The sequence below is a fragment of the Odontesthes bonariensis genome, chromosome 13, assembly GCF_027942865.1.
Source record: "Odontesthes bonariensis isolate fOdoBon6 chromosome 13, fOdoBon6.hap1, whole genome shotgun sequence".
Classification (NCBI taxonomy): Eukaryota; Metazoa; Chordata; class Actinopteri; order Atheriniformes; family Atherinopsidae; genus Odontesthes; species Odontesthes bonariensis.
Genome location: NC_134518.1, coordinates 13,925,191 through 13,948,739, shown reverse-complemented (window position 1 = coordinate 13,948,739; position 23,549 = coordinate 13,925,191). Strand labels below are relative to the sequence as shown.

Sequence of the window (23,549 nt, the reverse complement as noted above, 5' to 3'; positions counted from 1 at the left end):
TCTTGGGCCACATATTTAACTAACATGCACCTTTTTTTGGTACTCAACATGTGCAGCAGTACTCAACGAATCCTTTATACTCACCATAAGATGTAAAATCAGGCAAGTTGCCATTTAGCATATTAAGATATTGACTTTGGGTTGCAACATCTGTGGTTATCATCTGTAACGTTTTTGTGGGCCTATATATAAAAGCTTGATACATTTTGCTTTTAAAAATGCCTCTTTTAAAAAAAATGAAGCAGCAACAAGGGTGGGCCTTGCTTTTTTTTTTTTTTTAATAAAGTGAAATATAAAGATCACCCCCCTCCTGTCTCCAATCATTTTTGAATGGTCCCTAAGTCAGTGAAAGGAAAGGGGTTATTGTTGAACTCACGTCTCCTTTCCCCCCTTTTCCTCCATAAAGCGATCTTGTTGAAATGTCCTCTTTGTCCGCAGCAGCTCCTTGGTAAAACAATCCACGGTAAAGTCAGAGCGTGCGGTCGTTAACTCAGGCTGGCATACCAGCCTTGCTTTTATAGGTGGCAAAAGCTACTAATCCTTCAGTCCAATATTTACTTAGTCCAAGTTATGCTTTCCTGGACCGTAGCTATGCATCTCTCCTGCTTGCTGCTTATGTATTCTTGGCCCTTGATGTGTTCCTGGCGCAGGAAGCAACTTTTAGTGCCCCGCAAGGGCTGAGTGAGAATTGACAGTGTGTGCCAGAGTGAGAGCGAGAGGTAGGGGGCCTGTTTTAGTTCCTCTGTGTTTGTAAGGTCACTGAGAGTACATCTGTATGGAGTGGGAACTCACTCGCTTTCACTGTCACAACCACTCACAACAGCCATCTGTAATGCTGTTATGTGGAGCACTGTGTCCCTTTGTCCCTTACGCACACACGCACTGGCAGCTACACGCGCCCTCACACTTAAAAGTACACACAAAAGTGCACGCAGACACGCAGTAACCTTTCACACGACAACAAATGAACCAGCACAAACACACATTAACATAATGCTAGGTTTCTAATTGCGGGAGCATGTGTTTCTAATGAAAAAGTTGTTTTAGGGTTTTATTCCGCTCGGCTGTCAAACAATTCAGCCGTGTTTTGAAATATAATTGTGGGGACTGTAAGAGTTTCGAAACCAAACCAAAACACTGCTGCGATCCTGGTTTCTAATGTTTCTAATTTGTTAAAATATGCTGAGTGAATGACAAAAGTAGAAGTCCAACCTGCCAAGAAAAACATATCAGAGGCAGGGCCATGTGGAAATACAGAGACTCTTTTAGAAACATGATCAATGTAACCTTTGTTACAGGAAGGAGGAGAGGCAGGGAGAGCGGAGGGGGAGGAGAGTGGGAGGCAAGGAGACAACATACAGAGACAGTAGGTTCATGTTTGTGTACATGTTTATTTATCGCTATATCCACAGCGCAGTGCGTGCAGTAGGTGCAAAGTGTAGACATTCAAGTGGACATTTTTTTCCTGCTTATGCATATCCCACATTATAATGAACAAGCATTGTTGTGGTGAAGAGATGATTTTTCTCTGCAGAGCGAATATGTTAGAGGTTCTTTTTAACAAACTGTCAAATACCAAAAGGAAGAGGAGAAGAATTTAATGGTTTACAGATGGAAACTATATCTCTTACTTCTCTCTTAGGCTGGACTGAGGAGGATGTGTAACCCCCCCCCCCCCCCCCATTCCCCACTTCTAACCCAAAACTAACATACAGCCTGGAAGTGGGCTGGGGAGAGTATGCATAAGTGTGTTTGTGTGTATGTGTATGTGTGTGTTGGTTAGGGGGTAGAGCAGCATTCATATGGCTGCAGAGCATCTCTTTTTTTCCCCTGCTGCTCCTTGCCTCTCTTTCTCTCTGTCTCGCCTTCCCTCCCCACATATCTGTTTCTCCGAAGAATAACATACAAACCCTCTGTGAAAGGATTCATGGTTTATTAAACCAGAGGTCCTTTTCCTGTTTCAACACTGAGAATAGAAAAAATAAATACCACAGTTTGTTTTCTCTCCCTCTAGCTTAGTCCTCTATCTCTCCATCTATTTTCATAGTTTCCTTTTTGACATTTCTTCTTCTTCTGTTATCTTGCCTCAGTCTTTTTTAACTTTGCTTTCGTGATTCTTACCCTAAACTTTCCCTGCTTTAACATCATGTCTACTGTTTTTTTGTCTCAATCTCTTAGACACTAATCTGCCCCACAGCCCATTAAAGCAGAGTGTGTGACCATCGAATGGGTCCCACTAGTTTACACCCCGTGTCTGCTCTGGCAGTGTGTGTGTTACAATGAGGGCAGGCTAAGATAACTCAGGGTAATGTATTGTCCTGAGCGCGCACCCTGACAGTTCCCCCTGTCGGTGCCTGGTCATTCATTACTACTAATTTGACATGTTTACGGACCCCCCTCCTAACATTACATACTTAAGGCAATTGACTGACCTTAAATGGAAACACCTACAGCCGCGCGGCATGTCAATACCAGTTGAGGATGTTTGTGTCTGTGTGCTGTGAACCTGCGTGCATGCTCTCTCTTGTGTACCTGCAAAGTGGTGCATCAATACAGAGTTAGTGGTTAATCTGGAGGAGCAGGTGAGTTATGTCTGCAGAGATGGGTTCAAGCCTTATCTGAGTAAGTGTGTGTAATGTAGCTAAGAGGTGAACAATTCAGGAGATAATGCAGGAGGTGTGTGTGTCTGTTAGAAGGAGAGATTAGACCTTTAAGAGGCGATATCTGTTTTGATTTCAATCAGTCTCTAATTCCCCTCCTCTGTTTGTGTTTTTCCATATTCAGCACTTAAATACAGTGTTGTGTCATTAAACGGCCAATCTTGCGTTGTCTCTCCCTGATACACAACATTAATCACCAATTAGCTTGTCCTGTGACTGGCCACCTCTCTCATTAGAATATGATAGAATATAATGGCACTTAATGATGCTTAGGAAACATAATTAAATGACTGAGTTGTAGAACATGTGGAAGAAGCGCGATGCATCAATCAAAGACGACCCTGTCAATCCAGCGCTCATCACCAGTGTGTGCGTGTGTGAAAACGGAGGCGGTACGCGCCGGAACTACTGGCCTCTATCGTGACCTCATTAGGGAGAAATGAAGGGTGGACGCGTCCCCATCACAAGATACCGTTGGTGCTTCAAAGTGTGAACGACATTAATATGTGACTGTCTCTGCCTCTGTGTGAATGTCAGTTGGTCTATCTGGCTGCAGATGAGAAAAAAAAGGCCATCTCTCTGAGGTATCTGCATCTAGCTCTAATTAGCATGTGAATAAATGGAATAAATAATCTATATTATTTATGGATTTGCTTTTATCATTAATCAACATAACAAAAAGCTCGTCTAATGCGTTCGCTGCAGTCACCACTATACCTTCAGCTGAGGGGAGGATGGAATGGGAGAGAGAGGGAGAGTAGGAGGAGGATGGTGGTTGGGGGTGGAGGGGGGCAAATAGCTTATCTTTTTTTTTTTTTTTCATTTTAGTAGAACAATAAAGATAAGTGTTCTACATGCTTGCTTAACACACACAGATCGCTGGCCTCCTCCCCTCTTCCCTCTCTCTGCAGGCAGTGGTGAAATGCATCTCCCTATCTCCATCTCTCTAACATCCATTACATACCCCAGCCCCTCACCTTCCTACTCATTAAGCCAACACACAGTAAATTAGCAGCAGCAATTACAGGGAGTATAAAGCACAGGCTCTGCTGGGCTCCCTCTGACAGGTACCACACAGATCATAGACAGACACCCACAGTCACCAGGATAATTACTGTGGGAAACGACCACACAAGTGCGAGCGCAAATCCCAATGTGAGTGCACTGCACACTCATCCTTACATGCCTGTGCTCACATATGCTCTGTTGTACAGGCAGGCATGTTCATGCATACACAGATGCAGAAAGTTGACTTTTGTGCGCCTTCTAAAGCGCACATACACAGTAAGTAAGGCCAAGAATGCAACCTGCTTCACATTGCCTGTCTACATCTCTTTATGATGTCCATTGTGACTATTTTCCAACATAGAACACTATTAATATTAATTTCTCCACTCCTTGTGTTTTGCACACCGTGTAGGTCTGCCTCCAATCTGAATACCCCCCCTTACACCCACTCCCGTCCTCTCTCCTCTCCATCTTTCTCCTTTCTTTATCTGGGATCCCCAAGGGGACTCCTGCTTTTCTTTCAAATATGCCTCTCTGCTCTTCCTCCCCTCATGTGTCCATGCAGTGAGGAGAATGAGAAAAAGAAAGAGGTGGAGTAGGAGAGTGAGGAATGTGTGCATTAATATATTTCATTAGGATACTAGCAGCACAGAAGCTCCTGAAGAGCACCCGTCTTGATGTGTGGAGGCTCTGCCAACTCTATTCAGTGTTCTCCAGGAATAGCGCCTTTAATGTTGGGTCTCCAGAGGGCTGAGGTCTGCTGGCTCCCTGCTGCCCTCGGCCTCCCACTCCTATTGTCCTCCTCCCACACTGACCAGTCTATCTGAGCCTGAAAACCAGCTGGAAGTGAGGAGCAGAATGGATTCACCTTTTGTCTATGTGTATTTATGATTTATGAGTGTGCGCACATTTGATTGTGTGTGTGTGTTGCACTGCAAGTCCATGTTTGGGAGTCCCTGGAGCAGCTCGGCACTACGCTGTTGGTGCTTGACACGCTAATCAAAAACATTAGGCCCAAGGACTCATTTTCCCCAGGACTAAGTGTGCAACCTCCATAATTCAATAATCCACCTCTTACTGCTAAACCGTGCACACTACCTCACACTTTACTGTTTGTCAGCAAACTATCAACTCTGTTATTAGATATAGCAGTGAAAAGGCCCTGTGCAGCCATGAACCTTTGGGCAATTAAGGAGGCAAGCTCACACAGGCACACACAGTGTTTACGAGTACTTATTTCATCAGAACTTCCAGGTCGTCTCGCTCTCTCCCCTTGGCATTACGGAAGTCTCCAGTTACCGTGGAGACCCTGGAATAGTTTGAGGTCAGCAGAATCCCGGGATCCGCTGTTTTCACAAGCTAATCCAATCGCAGCTTTCTAAATTAGATATGCAAAAAATAAAAAATAAATTAATTTTCTGCTGATGACCGGGTATGCAAATGATGACTCAATTATGGTGGGCTGGTGCCTTTGCAATTAATAACCTTGGAATCATCATTAACTAATATGTTTAGGAGGAAACTTGTCAGGCTAACCATGTTCCCCATGCCATCAGTAATGCATTAATGAATTAGATTCATTAGAGAAAGGAGGCAAGCAGGGGGAGGGGATGAAGGCCTGTTTCTGACCTGTGATATTACACATAGCCAGTCAGCTAGTCTTAGGCGAGTGCCTGTCAGCTGTTTAAAAAAGGCCATTTCAGGAAGAAAATTAAGGAAAATGATCCATCTTGGTCCTCCGTGGGTTTAACGAGTCACATTTCCCTTTGCTGATCATATTAAATATGAAATAAAATGACACCTGACAAAGTCACAGACAAGAAGTAACTTTATTTAACATTGTGAGAGTCCAAAAGTTATCTTACAGCTCAAGTTTCATCAAAAACAATAACAATCTATACAGTAGAATTTTTTTTTATTCCCTTATATCATAGAGCTGTTCAGTGTATTTGCAGTCAAAGACAAACAGAGGAAAAAATAGACACCAGCTATTTGGTTTTAAACTTTTTTTTTGTTGTTGTTGTTGTTGTTTGTTACCTAAATACAAAACTTTATCACCCATTACCAATATTCATACTTAAGATGGAACTTAGCTTACAAAGATGCCATTGTATGACAACAGACCTCTGTAGTTCATTTGAAACAGATATGATGTGGCCCCCCCTCTCGCCCCGGCCCAGACCGGTACAGGCACACAAGTGCCTGAAAAACACTTGTCTGTCAGCAGGCGCCTGTGTTAAAAACGTCCTTTCTACCCTCTTAACAAAACCAGGCTCTAGAAAAGAAAAGCAGAGAGAAAAGCCCTATTCTCTGTCCAGCAACAGCTTGAAGACACACGGCAGACACAAAGAAAAGACTACAGAAATGGCCACTGGGCCACGGAGCTCCTTTTCATGCTTCCTCACATGTTCTTGTTCGTTTGTTTAGCTCGTAATGAAGCTGTATTGTCCAGCAGCTAATACAGGGAGAGGAGGACTAGGGGATCGGCTGTCAGATACTGGAGTCAGACCGTCGACTCCATGTGCGAAATTGAAATTGTGCTGTGACAGTGCTCGTCTTCACTGTGTGCCTCTCTGTACTACAATTTAAACAGCTCTGTGTTGTCATGCTGTTGTGATCCTGTGGTTGATGAAAGCTATTACCATCATGTTGAAATTATTTCATTAATCAAAAAAAAAAAAAAAAAGAGCTACATAATCGCTTTAAAAAAGTGTTTCTGTAAACACTAATGTGCAGTGAGCACCGCAGAGTCAGGCTGCTCTGACTGCCTTTCAAAGCGTGCCATCGCTGTAGCATTATAGTACATTGGGGTGTGAGTGTTTGTTGAATTATGGCTCTTTGTATTCTAGTCTGGCTTCGGCACCAAACAGAGTGGGTTTGTGCTTCGTCCCCAAGTTCTCATGAATTCCTCTGTGGCAACAGACAATTGTGGTGAGGGTAGAAAACTGTACACGTGATTGAATGAAGAATGGGTTTGCATTGTTAAGGCATCTAGACTGCTGGTAAAGATTACAGTGACAGAAAAAAAAAGAAAAAAAAAGAGTATATAGATACAGTATGTAAGCAAGCATAAATAACATAGGAACAGAAAGAACAAAGGGGAAAAAGGGGGAACACAAAGAAAGAAAAACAGAGCATTTTCTTAGTTCTCTTGGTTTCCACACACAAAGAAAGAACCCATGCATATTATCAGTTCAAGAACAGTATCAATCTGAAAGCCTCAAAGGTTCAAACAAAAAGATAGAGATTTACAGTATATATTAATGTGTGTTTATATCCTTTAAAAAAATCTACTTCAACCAAATACTCTGAATAAGATGCTACTTTTTTGCAATACAATAAACATTTTCATAAGGAAAAAAAAAAGTTTTTTTTTTTTTATTAAGTTACAAATAATACAAAAATAGACAATGGCATGTTTTGAATCAACAAATGAAAGCAATAACGATGCAAATAAAAACAATCAACATAGAAAGAAAAAAAAAAAAGATTTAAAAAGTCACATTTAAATAGTGAGAGACAACAGTACATAACAAAACACTGTGAAATATGTTCACTTACTGTATTAAACATACACAACACAACCAAACAAGGGTGAGAGTCAATGTACAAATACAAGGGATAAATACATTATTTATAGGATATTTTACAGGAATCCCCTATTTGTATCCAAACCCATGTTTCTCATGTTTAGCAGATGAGATATTGACAACACACAGTAAATCTATCGTCTGTACTGAGAAGCTGCCTTAAGACATTTAATGTTTACATTTCAAACTAGAGCTATTGAAAAAAAAGAAAAGAGATGTCAGATGAAAAAAAAAGGAAAGAAAATCAACATTTTTTTTTATATACAAAAATATATCACATATATCACGCATTTACTCTAATTTGATATTTTCTAGGCTCCTTCAGTACAGTGCTGGCTGGACGCGCACATCCTCTGGCTTTTCAAGTCTTCACTAAAATCTCAGACAAAAAGTCAGTTTTGGCTAAATCTTCATCTCTTCTTCCCCTGGCAAGCAGAAAAGCATATTGCAAACAGCTCAATCCTCACAGTTTTATCAATATTCAAACAAACAAACCAAAAAAAAGGGGGTAAAAAAATGAAACGTGTGGATTCTTATGCTGAAACAGCATAGGGCGATTTTAAGGGACTGATTTTAGATGTACGGGATAATTAGCAGCAAAAATTGAGGGGTGATTTTCTTAATTTTTTTTTCTTTTTTGTATTTTCCATTGCCGACCTTAGTTGTTTGGCCAGTGCGTTATTATGTGGTTTTAATGAGCCGGCTAAGTTAAGAAGAGAAGTCATGTAAACTTCATGGCCAAAACCAACACTTCACTGCTGCTCGTAAGCGTCAGGGGTTGCAAGATGGCGTGGGGGCCTCCAGGATTCAAACCCAAACCTTGCAGGCATAAAAATAAAGATAAATTAATGCTCAATTGTTGAGGTCAGTGTCACACGGAGGGCAAACTATCAGTCTCTATACACTCCATCCAACGCGGTGTCAGAAAAGCTACACTAATTCAGCCAAAAGGGAAATAACATCACAAAGGTTCATATTGTCCCCTTTCTCTTCTCTCCTATCCCTTCAAATGAAATCCAACTGGAAAGACCTGAGTTTAACAGAGTCTTGAGTCTTATCTTGACTTCCTTCAGTTCAGCTCCGGAGCATAACAGAGACTCGCCAGACTCCGCAACTGTGTCTTTTCCTCTCAGCATTCCCAAATCTCCAGCTATCCCCGATTCCTCTACATGGGTGGAACGATCATCCCAGGGATCGCTGCTTTGTGGGAAAAGAGGGGGAGGAATAGGGAGTAAATGGGAGATTGAGGGGTAAGAAAAGAAACAGAGAGAGAGAGAGAGAGAGAGAGGTCAGTCATGTGATTGCTGGGTTTCATCTGTCATCACAACAGTCACATAAGAGAAATGTGCTCCAGCATCTGGCGAACAAAGACGATTCTCCCTCATTATCTCTTCATTCCGAGGCCCCAGAATCAAAACATTTTTTCTCCGCTGCGCCGCCAACTTGGCATTCATTGACGACATTGTTCAACTTTTCACAGGCCTTCTGAGCAGCTTCATGCAAGAGCTGCCACTGTTAATTTCAAGTACTTACAAGGCGTGAGCAAAATGTGAATCATGGAGCGTAATTCGAACATGACAGTGATGTGTCAAAGACGAAAAGGTGGCGCAATTAGGCTCAATGCAAACATGGCGATGAAAACTTTGATCCTGTTAGCTTTATTCACATTTTTTCTCCCTTATATCATGCTCTGGCATCCAACTCCTACATCTTAACCTCCTAACAAGCTACCAACCCCCATCACCCATTTCCTCTCTCCTATGTTTAACACACAAGCCATCACAAGGAGAAATACTTCATATAACATATTGGCTCCCTATTGATTCCCCCCCGCTTTTCAATCCACTAATTCTCAGGTTATTTCCTAAATGTCCCCGGCTTGTTGGGATTAACAGAATGGTGTGTGTGTGTGCATGGATATGTGTCTGTGTGATCAGTGCACAGTGGCCATAGGCCCTTGGGTCACTGTGGTCAGTGCTCATCAACGCTGCCAGAGGAAGTGAGGAAGTGCTTAGCTTGGGACTCTGATAAAGATTCCCATCCATCATCTCCCTCTCTCTTTCAGGATCTCAGCACCATACAACATCCTGCCTAGACGCACAGACACTGCGCTGCTTTCGATGGAAATGTTAGAGCAGAATGACCCGTGGTGGCATAACAACCCCCTCCCTTCCTACAGAGACACCCACTGGGGCACGGGCAGGAAGCAGGAAGTGAAAACAGGAAATAGAACACATATGGTGTTGCATGCTGTCTCTCTGACAAGTCAAGGGTGACAAATAAAAACAGAAAAGAGAAGGAAGGGTAAGGCAGGATGGTGCAAATGAGCGGTCTGGGACAGTGTGTAGCGCAAAGAAAACACAGAGAGAAAATGAAATAGGAGGATAACGTACTTCAGGAGAAGGCCAGGCCCTGCAGAGAGCTGGCTGATGAGTACTTGCTAGAGTCCACAAAAGACTGATCTACAGTAAGGAAGGACAGTGAGGGGTCAAAGAAGGTAAAGAAAGGAAAAACGGGGAGAAGAAGGAGGAGAAAAGGAACATTGGAGGAAGTGGAAAATTGTTATAAGAGATGCAGAAAAACAGGATTAACGTTTAAGGAGGAACAACTCTGATTAAATTAGATCTTTTACAATTCAAACCTTCAATATGCACCTAAAATGCAGCTCTATTCTCATTACTACTTAAATAGATGCAAAGAGCCAACATTTTCAACAGCTTACCTTGCAGGCTGTTAGCGTTTGCGCTGGTGCACGTGGGAGGAGGGGAGTTCTGGGGTCGAACAACGGGGGCAAAGGCGCTCTTCTGCTTTACAGCGGCAGATACCATGTTGGCTGGCGAGAAAGAGAAGATGCCCGAGGAGCTGCTGCAGTTGGAGGGCAGGCTTGTCGAAGAGGCCATGGTTGGACTGGACGGGACGACTGAGAGATGAGAAAACGGGCGGGAAAGGGCGTTTAAGGGGAGGATAGGGGGGGAATGTTAGGGATGTGGGATGGAGAGGAGGGATGAAGATATAATCAGGGTTAGAGTGAGGGCCGAGGGCAGAGGACGGGCAGACGGGACGAACAGAAAGGGACTGGTCAATGGATGATGGCAGGAGGGATAATATTTTGGACTCAGATCAACTGGCTCAGACTTGTTTCGCAGCCTGTGTAGAAGTACAATTACCTGGCAATTAGATATTCCATAGCTAAGGCAAAAATGTGTTTGTTGGAAACTTGCAGTGGAAACAGCCCAAAGCTCTTTTTCCCCCCTCTGATCAGTCTGTTTTGATGACTCATCCTGTGCTGAAGGCGAGCAGTCTGTAGATTACCATCTCCTCACATGCTCAGGATGCTGAACCCATAATTTGTTTTCAGGGCAAATATCACTTTTACCCGAGATAATGATGCAAGTGATTTCAGTCAGCAACCAGAGCCAACAGTTTCAACAAATTAAAACAAATAGAATGATAAGATCCAATTAACAGTAATGTATTTCTTCAGCGGTTATTAGTATTTGACTGCACCTCAAACATGATTAACGAACTTAACAATGGTTTAAACAAATATGCATCGTTTTCCACATGTATTTTTTTTGTTTGCCTGTAATACAAGGACTAGCTCGCCTTGTGTCCATCACAATGAAAAGGCACAGCAATGGGAGTGAGGCTAAATTCATCATTTTTTGAAAATATTCACGTTGAGCATTATGTGTCAGGACCAGTATTGCATGAAAATAAATAACTGAGGAGTTTAGTTAGGGTGAGTATTGTGGAATATTTTGTTCAAGGATATTCCACCCTTGTTTTTTTTATCTTTTTATTTTTATATAAAGAAGAGGGTTGTGTGAAGTAATTAGATTGCCTTGTGTCTTACTTGCAGCCGTTTCAGTTTGGAGAATCAGAAGACTTCCTGACATCAGAGCTAAGCTGTAACCTACTTAGAAGCGGGCCATGAGAGCAGCAAATATTCCATATCTAAAAATGTTTTTATATCTAAAAAATTTCAAACCTCAAATATTTCCAAGGAGTTTGAGCAACTGCTGTATTGTAGACTTTAGTCGGTATTATCATTATTCATTGTGAACATTACATTACATTGCAGTGGACCACAGACCGTATTGTATTGTGGTGGAGAAAAAGAATTGACAAACAACTGTCTGATGCAGAAGTGACGTGGTGTAACAATCCACAATGGAGCTCTCACTCAAACAGCTATGAAATTTTTGAGGTTTAAATTGTTTTAGGCAGAGTGAATTTAGCTCTTTTCATGGCCCCTTTCTGGGTTGCTTTAAGCTTGGCTCATCTGAAAGGATTTGTTTCTAATTCACCGTAGTGACTGAGTGATGACTGACTGAGAGAAAAATCTATTACAAGCTCACAAGCTGGTTACTGTAAATACATGTTAACTTTAAGTTAGCAAAATTGCAGAAAACGCAGCTGTGATATGATAGCTTGCTGTTGGCCCCGGCTCAAATTCACAGGTCAAAGTTCACCGGACTTGAACACTGATCATCGTAATTACACTGTAAGAAATTGATTTTGCCATGATGTTTTTCTGTTTTAAATGTCGCCGTGACTGGGCCTCAACGTTCTATGAGAGAATTTCTCAACAGGAGTTGCACATCATCAAAACAGCTCCAGATTTAATTCTGTGAATATTTCAAATGCAAGATAGCAGTACAGGATTAAAAAAAAAGAAGCTCCAAACAACTTCTGTGAAATAATTCTGAGATTAAATTTAGGGATTTTTACACGGCAGCTGTTAGCTGGATTTACTGTGACTACTGTAATCATGAGCATCATACTGAGACAAAAATGACCAGATGGTTATCTTCACAAGCAAAATCCTGTCTTCAGCTGACATCATTCCATCCATCCATTTTCCGGGGTTTGTCTTTTGTCTGTTAATACACTAAGAGCATTTTCCCCCTCAGTGATTTTACAATCAACTGAGTCGTATTTCACCTGCCCTCTGATATCTGCGTCTGCCTTTATTGTTGTTATTATCCAACACTTAGCTTTTATAGCTCTTCCTGACAAATCCTCGCAATAAAGTCATAATCCATTTATGAAGGGGCCTAACTAATCAATTAATGAAAATTGGACCTACAAAGGCAGGCTGAGGGGCCATTGATTGAAAGTGTCTGTGTGGGGCCGATGAGCCTGTTAAAATACTTGTTAACACCCAGGAATCAAAGAGCTGAAATGGAATTGCTTCTCTAGCAATTAGTTTATTGATTTAATCAAGGGTCTTTAATGTAGAGGGTGAATGTGTGTGCGCAGAGGTGGTGGGGTGCACGCGTTTCGAAGAAGGTGCTAGGTGGTCTGCTCCCCTGGCCAATAAAGCTGGGATTTGCGTTTGACTCTGCTCTTAAAGAAACAGATGAGCCAGCTGAACTGCATGCAATATATGTGAGTCAATTCTTGGTTCCACGTCTGTTTGTCAATTCCACTCAGAAATGTATTCTCCCATGTTCAAATTGTCCTGATTCAGTCTTTTTATTTCCCCTTAATGCTTGATTCCATCACCTTTTTCTAGTTTTCATATCTAGGATGTGGTGTTTTTACTCACTAGCATAGGGCGAGTTGCCTGCAGATCCGTTGAGAAAGTTAGGCGAGGTGCCCAGGGTTGCCATGCCAGAGTTAGCGTAGCCATTCATGCTAGTGGAGACGGAGCTGTAACTACTCTGCTGGGGAGTGGAGCTGGGGACATACCCATGAGGGGACACACTGCTTGTATTCCGACTGAAACCTATGGACGGGGAGAGAAAAGAAGAGAAACTTGTGTTAGGGGATGTAGCAGATGGGACACAAAACAAAACGAGAAAGCCTTCATCCAGTGCTGCCAAGTACTCTGCTCCTAACAAGACTAATGGACATAGCATTAGAAGCCAAAAGAAATTTTTGAAAAATCTTAGATAACATATGGCAAAGCGAGAAAGCAATGAACAAAGTGGAGGAAGAATGATATAAGAGGGATCCAACTACTGAAACAAGAGGCCTTTAAACCCTACTGGCTCCTCTCCAAATTTAGATACATTGATAAGGCAATTAACACTAAAAGGCCTCTGCAGCTCTATTATAATTTATAAAGAATGAAGCTGGTATCTCTGACAGGACTTATCTCTCCCTTAGAGGGGAATTCAACACAAGGCAGACAATAGGGGAGGGAAGGCGATAAATATACTCCTCAAGTCCAACATGCTGACGGTGGAGGAAAAACAGCTGGAATTGAACATCAGGAATTTCTACTCTCTAGTCCAGCAAGGGCTGTCTGTTTTTATCGTCATCTTTCTTCTTCACTACACTACACTTCCATAATTAGCATCTACTCTCCCCATTCTTGTCTTCCATAACCTGGAAACAAACTATGTGATACAGGATAAGCAGCTGATCTCTCTTGTTTTCCTCACATCTGCAGATATTTCCAGATGAAGATGAAGGGCAGAGGAAGCTCATTGGAATTATTGAGACACATCCAGTGGCTGGTCCATCCACTTTCCTCTTGCTCCCCTGATACATGTGATGAATCACCACTGACTGCACCCACATCTCTCTCTGTCAGACAGGGGCCGACCCCAGTCTGATATACACACCCCGAGGACCCAGTCATATTTCTCCATCGCACTCCATCCATGACTCTCTTTTTCTCCATTCTTCACTCTTTCAAAGGCATTTTTTCCTCCTTTCAAGTTTTCCCCAGTCCTTACTGCCACTACCTTCCCCTCTCCTCCTCCTGTCCTCCATTTTTTCAGACTTACTTGTTCGTTCCATGCTCTTAAATCACCCCCTCTGAATTTCCCATATGAAAAATAAAATCTCTCTCGCACTACCCATCTTTACTATCCATCCTGAGTAGAAAAAATAAGTCACTGTCACTTTTCCCCCCCGACGATAGAGCCCTCGCTGCATTTGCTCACCCTGATTGGCTGTTTGCGCCACCTCTGACCCGGTGAAGGAGTTTACGGCCATCATGCCGGCATGGACTGAGCTGCTGCCGAGACTGGCTAGCTGGTTGTGCCCTCGTGGCACTGTTGTATACAGGGCCTCTGCGATATCCGCCGCTCTTTTCAGAATCATCTCCTGACAAAGAGCAAGTAGAAAGAAAAAAAGAAGAAAAAATGCTGTGGTTAGCAACATAAAAGGGGATATTAGAACATATAATACACCTGCAATTCAGGCTTTATAGTCTCACAAGAATGCCAGATCTCCGCTTGAGAGATTGCGCATGTAAACCGAGCAGAGCTGAGTGTTTTTTTTATCAGCGGTCACTAGGAGCAGCGGGATTGGTTCCAATAAATGGTGGGAAGCCTCATTAACAGACTCATCAACTCTTTTGCCTGTCTCTTCCTCCTAGTTTTGTGTTTTTAATCCTCTCCTCCTTCAAAGTCAAGCCTTAATTCCACTTCTTCTTTCCTCCATCTATCTTTGCTCTCTCCTTATTCCTTCTCCGTCCTCTACAGTTAGCTTTTATTCGCACTTCTCCCTTTCTCCTATGAGCTGATAAAAGCAATTACATATTCCCATGCGTATGTTCGTGGAGTAACAGATCTTGGGAAAGCACAGCAGGGTGATGCGGGGCCAGCAGAGACGCTGCCTTTGATGTTGCCAGTGGTCTGAGCCACAAACATAATTTTATCTAGGAAGAGATATGGATGTTTGTGTTAAACTGTGTGTGCACGTTTGTGTTTGTGCGTGTGTTTACTCGTACCTGGTTATTGTGAGGCATCCCGTACAAGGCCTCTACTAGGTCTGCTGCTCTCTTTAAAATCACCTCCTACAATCAAGCACAGAGAGTGGAAGGGGATTGATCACAAATGTGACGGCTCAAAGAGTTCAGTCACTTTTATTACGTTTCACTTCTTACATTATGCTGTGAATGCAGAACAGAGAGTGCGAGAGAAGAAAGAGGCAGGCAGAGGAAGGGAGAGGAAGAGAAATGGGCCTATCCCAGCACTTTGTTACTGGCTGGGCAGTTTGGGAGAGCAGAGGCAAGATACTGTTATCTGTGAATAAAACATGAGCCTATATCTCTCTATCAGTCAAGGATCTTCTACATCCTCTCCCTCCCTTCTGCCACTGACGGATCATGAATCTACTGCACATGATCACACATCAATCTCATTTAACACAACATATCATCAGGTTGACGGCTATACAACGCGGCTCGTCAGTTAGAGCACACCCGTCTCCTGCCCTGTATTAACCCTGGTAATGATCCGAGTGAATGGCCCTGCATCCACTTTGTGTGATAAATGTAGAACATCATTGCTCAGGTGAAAACCGCCGAGTGGAATTTCCCACATCAAACATTTATCCTAACGTAGTGTTACCGCTTCTCCGTGCTCATTTTCTTCCCTTTCTCTGTCTCTATTCTTTTTCCTCCCCGAGTGTATGAGTGTGTGACTCCGGGCAGTCTTTATATATGTGCGTGCGTGTGATGTAGACACCCACAGTCCTACGAAACCCTTTTTAAAAGTTAATGTGCCGGGGCCAGGATATATGCTGGAGGCGCGACAACCAGAAAATTGCAGCCCCCCTCCCCTTCAACCTTCTCCTCGTTTCTTTCTCATCCACCAGCGCACACACACGCTGTGCGTTATACTCTCCTGAGTGTATCCCTTGCTGTGAACAAGCCCTGGAGCATGTGTGCTCTCTGTTCCGTGACACACCGCCTTTCAATCAGACCTCATATCACACACACACACACGCATAAGCACAGCCACGCACATGTGAAGGCTGTCGAGCACACCCAAGACATGACGAGAGGGTCAGCAAAGCAATAAAGATTGTAGAGCGCTGTCCGAGGTGCTAAATTCACTCAATAATGGGAGCGCTGCCTCTGTGTTAACCTCCCATTACTAGCACTATCTGGGGGAGGCAGAGAGGGAGGCAGGGGGAGGAGGGGGGGAGAGGGGAGACCAGAGAGGAGGCCTGCTTGAGGTGATTGAGAGATGTAGCGGCCCTAGGAAGGTAAGTGGTTCTTTAGTATGTATGCACCGCTTCTCGCTTGCTTCTCTCTGCTTTTCCTCGACGCCCCATGCCTCCCAGGGATTGCTAGATAGGTAGATGGATGGATGGAGGGGATGAAGGGGAGGAGGAGAAGAGGAAATGAGGGAAGTGTGAGGCATTAGGACACAAACAGATCTGCAGCTGGAGTGTAACGGTGTTCCGGGAGGACACTTGAAAGCTCAGTCATTTATTGTGTACTTCCCTCTAAACCAGCCGTTCACCTCATTCTCCTGTCTGTGCATCTCCTCCTCTAACATCTTCTCTCTCCTCACCTGTGTCTCCCAACCATTTCTTTTGTCTCCTTCCTCTTCTTCTTTCTATTAATCACTCTCTTGTGGTCTTGTGCCATGTCTGTACCTATCAGTCTCTCGTTAGCAAAAGGATCTGTCCAGTGGCTAAATACGATTAGGCAGCGCTCCAGAGTCATTTTGATAAACAGATAAATGTGGTTACCGCTGTGCTGCCTCCCTAGCTCTGCTGCTGTAAGAGGAGACCATTTCCTGGGCGAAGGGTCTCTTCCCGTAAAGTCAGGCCAACAGAGACGTCAACAGGAAGGGGAACCTGATCCAGACCAGAGCCTGGCCTCGTCTGGAAGGCCCCGTTACTCATTAGCTGCACCCAGACCCCCAACCACGCCACGGCCTTTGCTAAACACCCTATAGTCTAGCTACCCAGCACTTATAGTCACTGTGACTGCCTGTCTATTAGCTACAGTGCTGTATGGGGGGCTGTTTTTAGCTGGACACTGGTCATTACCATGGCATATGGGGATAGAAAAGGCATTGGCAAATATACTGTTTGTTCCCACCTCTGAGTGTGTGGAGGTTTAAGAATCCTTGTTTCAAAATGTGTTAATAAAGTCGAACACGTTAACATTTTAGTCAGTTTTATCCCATTTTGAAATAGACCCAGGGCCAACAACACAGATTTTTTGCCAAAGTAGCTATGAATAGACATTTGTAGCTCAAGAAGTTGCCAGTGTGTGCCCCTCTTCTGCCCCTATGTACTGATTGAGCCCAACAGTTGGGAGAAGTGTGGTCAACAAAGTGTTATTACCTCAATAAAGGCACAAATCAATAGAGCTGAAATGAACAACCAGGCCTGCCAGCTACCGCTGTTCATTTAGAAGAAAAAGAGACACCACCGAGTGAGGGAGCAATAGGAAGAGAGGAAAAGAGATGGATGGATACAAAGATATTTAGAGAGATACAGGGGGTTGATAGGCTAAAGACTAGAACTCACCGGGACAAGTCTCACATCCACCAGACACGCAGCGAGGACAAGTGATTTCTCTATCTTCCCTCTGCTTCTACCTGGGCCCTTCATCTCCACCTCATGGTGACTTCCCTCCACTGAGTGTGTATGCCTGTGCAGGTGTGGCCATACAGCAGTGTGTGTGCGAGCATTTCTAAAAGTGTGTGCTGCTTTGTGGATGTGTGCTGGAAGTAATAAAGTCCACCCGGGGTTGACTTCGATCCACTGACCCAGCAGGAGGTAAGACTGGACAGCTATGATGGATCACCTAACCTGTTTCTGCCTCTCTCTTCTCCTCTCTCCCCTCAACCTCCTTTCCTCCTTCTTTTCCTTTTTTCCTCCCTTCATCTATCCCTTTCCTCTACCACTTTGCCAGTCTAAATGACCTTATATGCAGTGGGAGGATGAATGGAGCTGCTTGTGCATTCGTTGCTCAACTGAAGTGTTTTTTTTAACAGAAAATGACTATGAACATAGGAAGAAATGTTTATTTGCATACTGCATACTGTCATGTATGGTCTACTGTCTATACAGCCCACATATTCCTCTGTGGTCATGTAGTCCTTCTATCGTGTATATCTATGTATGCTATGAAATGTAAGAAGTTTTCATTTAATGTTTCTTCCAGTTTTACCATGACAAGATCCCTATGAAATAGTTTCACTTGGCAGCTAGCACAGATAAGTGAGAGGAGCAGAGGCTCTGTACCTTGGGTAATCTCTCTTGGTCTCCGGGGTGTCTTGGGATCACCTTCTGTAACCTCTGGAAGCCGTAGTCTATGGTTGGCTCGTTCAACGCTAAACAGAACGAAAGGAACAGACAGACAAAAAAACAAAAAAACAATACTTTTGTGATTCTAAATAATGAAGAAAAACACTCTGTTCAAACAAGAGATACAGCAATAAACTTGACTGAATCAAGAACGGTTTTGTATGAATATTTCAACATTGAACCAAACGCCCTGGGAATGTGGGTGTTCCCTGTTAAGCCTGGTGTGTGTCTTTGTTTGCCTGTGATGTAATGAATCTCTCTCTGTCTCCTGCTTTGGTGGTTAATAAAAAGACTGTCAGGAGTGCGTTTGTGTGCGTGCGTGTGTGTCCTGTGGTCTTGCGTTGATCAGCGACTAATATAAGCAATTACGGGGCTTGGTTCCAATATAACAAAGGCTGGATCGCTCCGGGGAACAAGCTAAACACACACATGCGGGGACACACTTGCATCCATTCACATGCACACGCAAAAACACGCACGCACACACAGAATCAGATCATCCAGGCAGCAGGGAGAAAGCACTCTCTCTGCATGCTGTGGTCGCGCTACGGTAATTGAATATGAGAAGATTTACCATGAATATTTAAACATTAGAATAAATACAATGAAGATCTGAGGCTTATAGTACAAACACTTCAGAGGAGGATTGTTGGATAAGTGCTCTCTCCACATAATTCATTCCTAATGTACTGTCTCTGTCTCTCTCTGTCTCTCGTCTTTTACCCTCTTCCCTCATTTGTGGGCCGCCCGGGGAGTCGACTCGCAGCCTCGACTACTTTTCTGGGCAACAGCGTTTAAGGTGCTGCTTCTGCTAAGAGTTTGAAGGCACGTGTTGCTTTAAAATGAGTGGATTTGTACTTGTATGTGTGTTAAAAAAGAAAGAAAGAAAGAAAGAAAGAAAGAAAGAAAGAAAGAAAGAAAGAAAGAAAGAAAGAAAGAAAAGGAAACACGACGCGTGAGGATCGCCTTTGTGTGTTTGTGCCAATCCGTCTGTTTCCCCTGTGGGTCACAGCTTGGACGTTTCCTGAGGGCTGATGCCCTGCTCGCCTCACATCTGAGCAGCCAGGCTGACTAGGCGGCCCCCAGAAAAAGGCCCCTAGAGGCTATGAGTACAAGCTGTCCTGCTGGACCTCTAGTGACTTCGCCACGGCTCCTTTTGGGTCGCCCACTCACACACACACACACACACACACACAGACACACACACACACACACACACACACGCGCACACAGACTTACACACGTACCAATGAAAGAGCACAGAAGCAAGAATAGGTGATGCTCTGTTTTGGCAACACAAACGTATTTGGACAGCTCTCCCAGTGGACCTCTCCTAGTAATCCATAAGAGGGAATGAAAGGAAAGGTGAATAGCTAGGAGCAATGACAGTACAGCAGGGCAAAAGCAGAAATAGGGGTGCCAGAGGCAGACTCAGCTTCCAAAGAACAACACACATTAGAGGTCAGCTGATCCATCGATGAAATAAAACAAAACAAAGAGATGATCACATGCAACAAAAAAAGTGTGAATTATTGCTGAGGACAAATGTTTGACATTACTTCCCTGTTGTCTGATCTCTCTAAAGCCTGAAGGAGGATTTGCCCTGGATTAGGCCTGCAGTCTGAGGAAGGGATTGTTCCGGCAACATCCTCTGTTTCGTCTCAAAGGCTTTTGTTTTTATGATGAATTTTTTATCAGTTCTGCTCAGTGTGCTAAATGAGCCTCGAGTGAACAATAGCATAAAAACCCTAAGACACACAGAGATACCCCTATTACAAATAAAGAGCTAATTTTGGTAATTGAGAGAGGAAGCGATATTGTCTCTGCTCGTTTTTCAAGGACCATAAACCAGAGGAGGAGTATGTGGGGGACAGCACACTTCACTAACTACCTGGCTGTATCTCTTTGGGGATTATCTTGACTTTTTTATGCTCTTATATTCATGCTCAATATCTTACATTTCACAAAAGGAATTAATGCTGGTTTAAAAAAAAAAAGAAAGAAAAAAAACTCTTCAGCCTCAAAAGAAGAGTAGTGGGCTGCTACACTCCAGGATTCAAAGCACACTCTCCTATACAGGTATATTTATAATCCTTAGCTGTCGCTCTCCAGAAGAGCAAATCAAAGCCAGTAAAACATAACTGCCATAAATAAATGAATAGATGAGCAACAGCCCTGGACTGGAGGGATTCACCTAGCAATCACCCACATCAGATCAGATCAATGCTCATGGAAATTTCATGAAGCCTAGAATCCACATCGCTTCATATTTCACTATAATAACCCACAGAGCCGCAGGGGGAGTGTGTATGAAGGGGTGAGGGGGCAGGAGATGGAGGAAAGGAAGTTTTGGGTGGAGGGGGAGCAGGTGGAGTAAAATGGGGAGGATGTATGGGGCTCAAAAATGGGGAGGGATGGGGGGGGGGCGCAATTGAGAGGTCAGAACAGTGGAGTTGGGAAGGTGGGTGAAGAGATGGATGTGGAGGTAGAGAGATGGATGGGAAGAAAGAAAGGAAACTACAGTCAGCGTCCACTTGCCCCATCTCCTTCTCCTCCTGTGTCACAACACTGGGTGTGTGTGGAGGTGAGTGGGTGGTGTAGTTGCAGGGTTAGGTAATTGGTTCTGAGGCTTGATGTTAACACCTTAACAGGCCCTCAGACAGCCGGTAAGGAGCTGATCATATCACGACCGTCTGTTTCTCCCCTTTTCTCACCCTCTCTATACTCTGCTTGGCTTTCCTCTCCCTCGTCACATCCCTCTTTCCCTCCCCCTCTCACTCCCTGTCCTTCCCTCCCCTCTGCAGTCTCCAGTGCTCAGGTGTGATCTCATAAGCGCTGCCTGGCGATCGATGCCGCCAGTGGCAGGGGGTTCAATAGCCCTGAATTACGGCTTCATTTCTGTCCCTCCCCCCCCGCCCCTCTCACCCTTCCTCCCTCTGCTCACACAGATGAGAGCTGCCCACCACCACACACACTCACACTCTCATAACACCCCCACCAACTACTCACAATCCAGATCAATACCTTACAATCTAATTTTTATCCATTTTTCCATAAACCCTGAGATTGCGTTTATTTGCAGAATCCGACAAGCTAAATAAAGCATCGCTTGAACATGTCAGTGAGACTAATGCATGGCTGGAAATTCATACAGAGAAAACAGATGAGTAGAGCTTTCTGCTCCTAAAGGAAGGGAAAAGCTGAACCTGAGAGAGGGAGAGAAGGAGGGAAAGATGGAGATTCTACAAATCAATGGAGGTGAGGATGCTACCAGAACGTAAGCTCTAATTATCTGTTGCAAAAAGTGCATGTCGACAGTTAACAATACCTGACAGCACGGATCCTGGCGGGCAGAATGCAAATTCGAAAAAAAAAAAACTCTAGATGGAAAGCGTGCGCTCAAATTAAGATATAAGAAAAACGTAAGAAATCATCCCCTCTAGTGAACGCTGCTCATTTCAGCGTGGTATAAAATAATCCACATTCGAAATTCATTTACATCATCATCACGGAGCAGATGCTCCTGTAATAGGAAGGGAACATGCTAAAGAGGGAAGACAAGACACATGGTGCAGAAAATTAATCTCAATTTAAAAAAAAAAGGTGTGGATTTCCTTGCAGTTAAGACTGTGTGCAGTAAATGTGAATGTATGCAGCTACCTCAGCTGGCTCCAGTCTCCAGTTGTAGACCAGCCGTTTTAATCAAGAGCAGGCATCCACCCAAGCTCAATAAAAGGCAGCATTCACCAACAGGAGCCAGATAAGTAATTGACCAGTTCGTGGCTGAACCCCACTTTTATTGCCAGATGACTCCATGCTGCATTTGTGCATCTGTGATGAGCAAATATTCTCATGCATGAATGTAGGTGCATCTCAATTGCATATGAATGTATATTGCTGCAAGTTAGTGTTAACTTTAAGTGTAAATGTACACAAGATCTTGCTTTATTATAAGCACGCAATTCCATCTTCTTACACATGCATAGTATACACTCACAAATCAAAGTGTGCTTTTGAATCCAACCCATCTTTCTCGGTGTGTTAATACAATGTGGGACCTTTCAATTATAACACGTATCAAAACTTTGGAGAGCATCCTTGTGCTGACTTTGGCGTCATCTGCACTTCACTTTAGTGTGTCAGTGACGGACAACTGACAGTCCTTCCCGCACTTCTAAAACTAATTTGGAGCACAGAGGCAGCCGCACAGACAGAGAGAGGTGTCAGCAGCAGCTGGTTTAAATTCTGTTCTTGACTTTTGTCTGTTCTCTCGCTGTCCCTGCTCCTCCTAGCTGCAGCTGACTGATGTTTCCTACACACCTAATCTGCACTTATTCCTGAAAAAGTTCCCCTAATGTTTGTGGGTGCGTGCGTGCGGCTGCGTGTCGGTGCCAGCCTTAATGTGAGCCAGCAGAGCCTTTTAATATCAGCAGAAGCTGTGGCGGAAGCACTAAGCAGACAAGGGTGCATGCTGAGGAGGGAGGGGGATTGCCTTTTGAGCAACACCGGTGATTCATCAACTCCGCCAATCTACGGCCAGTATCCCCGTGTCACACACACACAAACGCATTCACACACGGACATATGCACATGCGCCCTGCTGCTGAACATTATCACTTTGTATTGCATGGAGAAAAGAAAATGGGGAGGAGGCCTCCCTGATGAATGTTGCAACGACCACAGTACAGTAAAAGGTGATACACAGCCAAATATGGAGATGCATTTTTACAGAAGGGGGAGGGCAGGCAATGACCTGATAATGAGAGAGGAACAGAGAGAGAAGAGACGGAGATTAGGGAGAGCACTCAGCCCCAGAGGTGGGTAAGGCAGAGGGCAGAGAGTGGAACAGAAGAGGGATAAGGGGATAAAAAGACAGAGGAATGGAAAAAAAAAAACATTCTTTTATTCTTATCAGTGGATAGCTTAATTGCCTTTGATGAGTCTAATTGGAGCTTTCTGAAGTCTAATGGCAGAGGAGTCCTTAGAGACGGCAGAAGACACACTACTGTAATAGCTTCTTGGTAAATCTCATCTGCACCAAAAGTCCCTTGCTCGTCTCCTATGTCCGGAGCTACAGCTGAATTTGTGTCCATGTGGTGGCGGCTCGGTCTGGATAATCAATGATCAAGCAGCTTTGGGTAATAAACCTATAGATAGGTGTATGAGGGTGTGTTCACATGTGTGTGTTGGTTATGTTTGCAAAGCAGCAGTAGCAGCAGTATTGGGTATGTGTTGACTTAATTAGGTCTGTGAGCTGCTCTCTTTCCTCTCC

The 23,549-nt window shown here is 43.8% G+C and overlaps 1 protein-coding gene across 2 annotated transcripts in view; it reads right to left on the bottom strand.

The window, feature by feature from the left end:
• Window positions 1–5,478: 5,478 nt before the first annotated feature.
• LOC142397579 (transcription factor COE1) overlaps window positions 5,479–23,549 on the bottom strand; it is a 54,950-nt gene continuing 36,879 nt past the window's right edge. Inside the window, exons 11-17 of one of the 2 annotated variants that reach the window (XM_075481047.1) lie at window positions 18,215–18,303; window positions 14,952–15,017; window positions 14,161–14,323; window positions 12,813–12,992; window positions 9,981–10,178; window positions 9,652–9,720; window positions 5,479–8,455 (exon numbers count right to left, since the gene is read on the bottom strand). In XM_075481047.1, coding sequence (XP_075337162.1) covers window positions 9,653–9,720; window positions 9,981–10,178; window positions 12,813–12,992; window positions 14,161–14,323; window positions 14,952–15,017; window positions 18,215–18,303 — 764 coding nt within the window. In that variant the 3' untranslated portion in view covers window positions 5,479–8,455; window position 9,652. The remainder of the gene's footprint in view (window positions 8,456–9,651; window positions 9,721–9,980; window positions 10,179–12,812; window positions 12,993–14,160; window positions 14,324–14,951; window positions 15,018–18,214; window positions 18,304–23,549) is intronic. The other variant, XM_075481048.1, reaches the window with a different exon arrangement.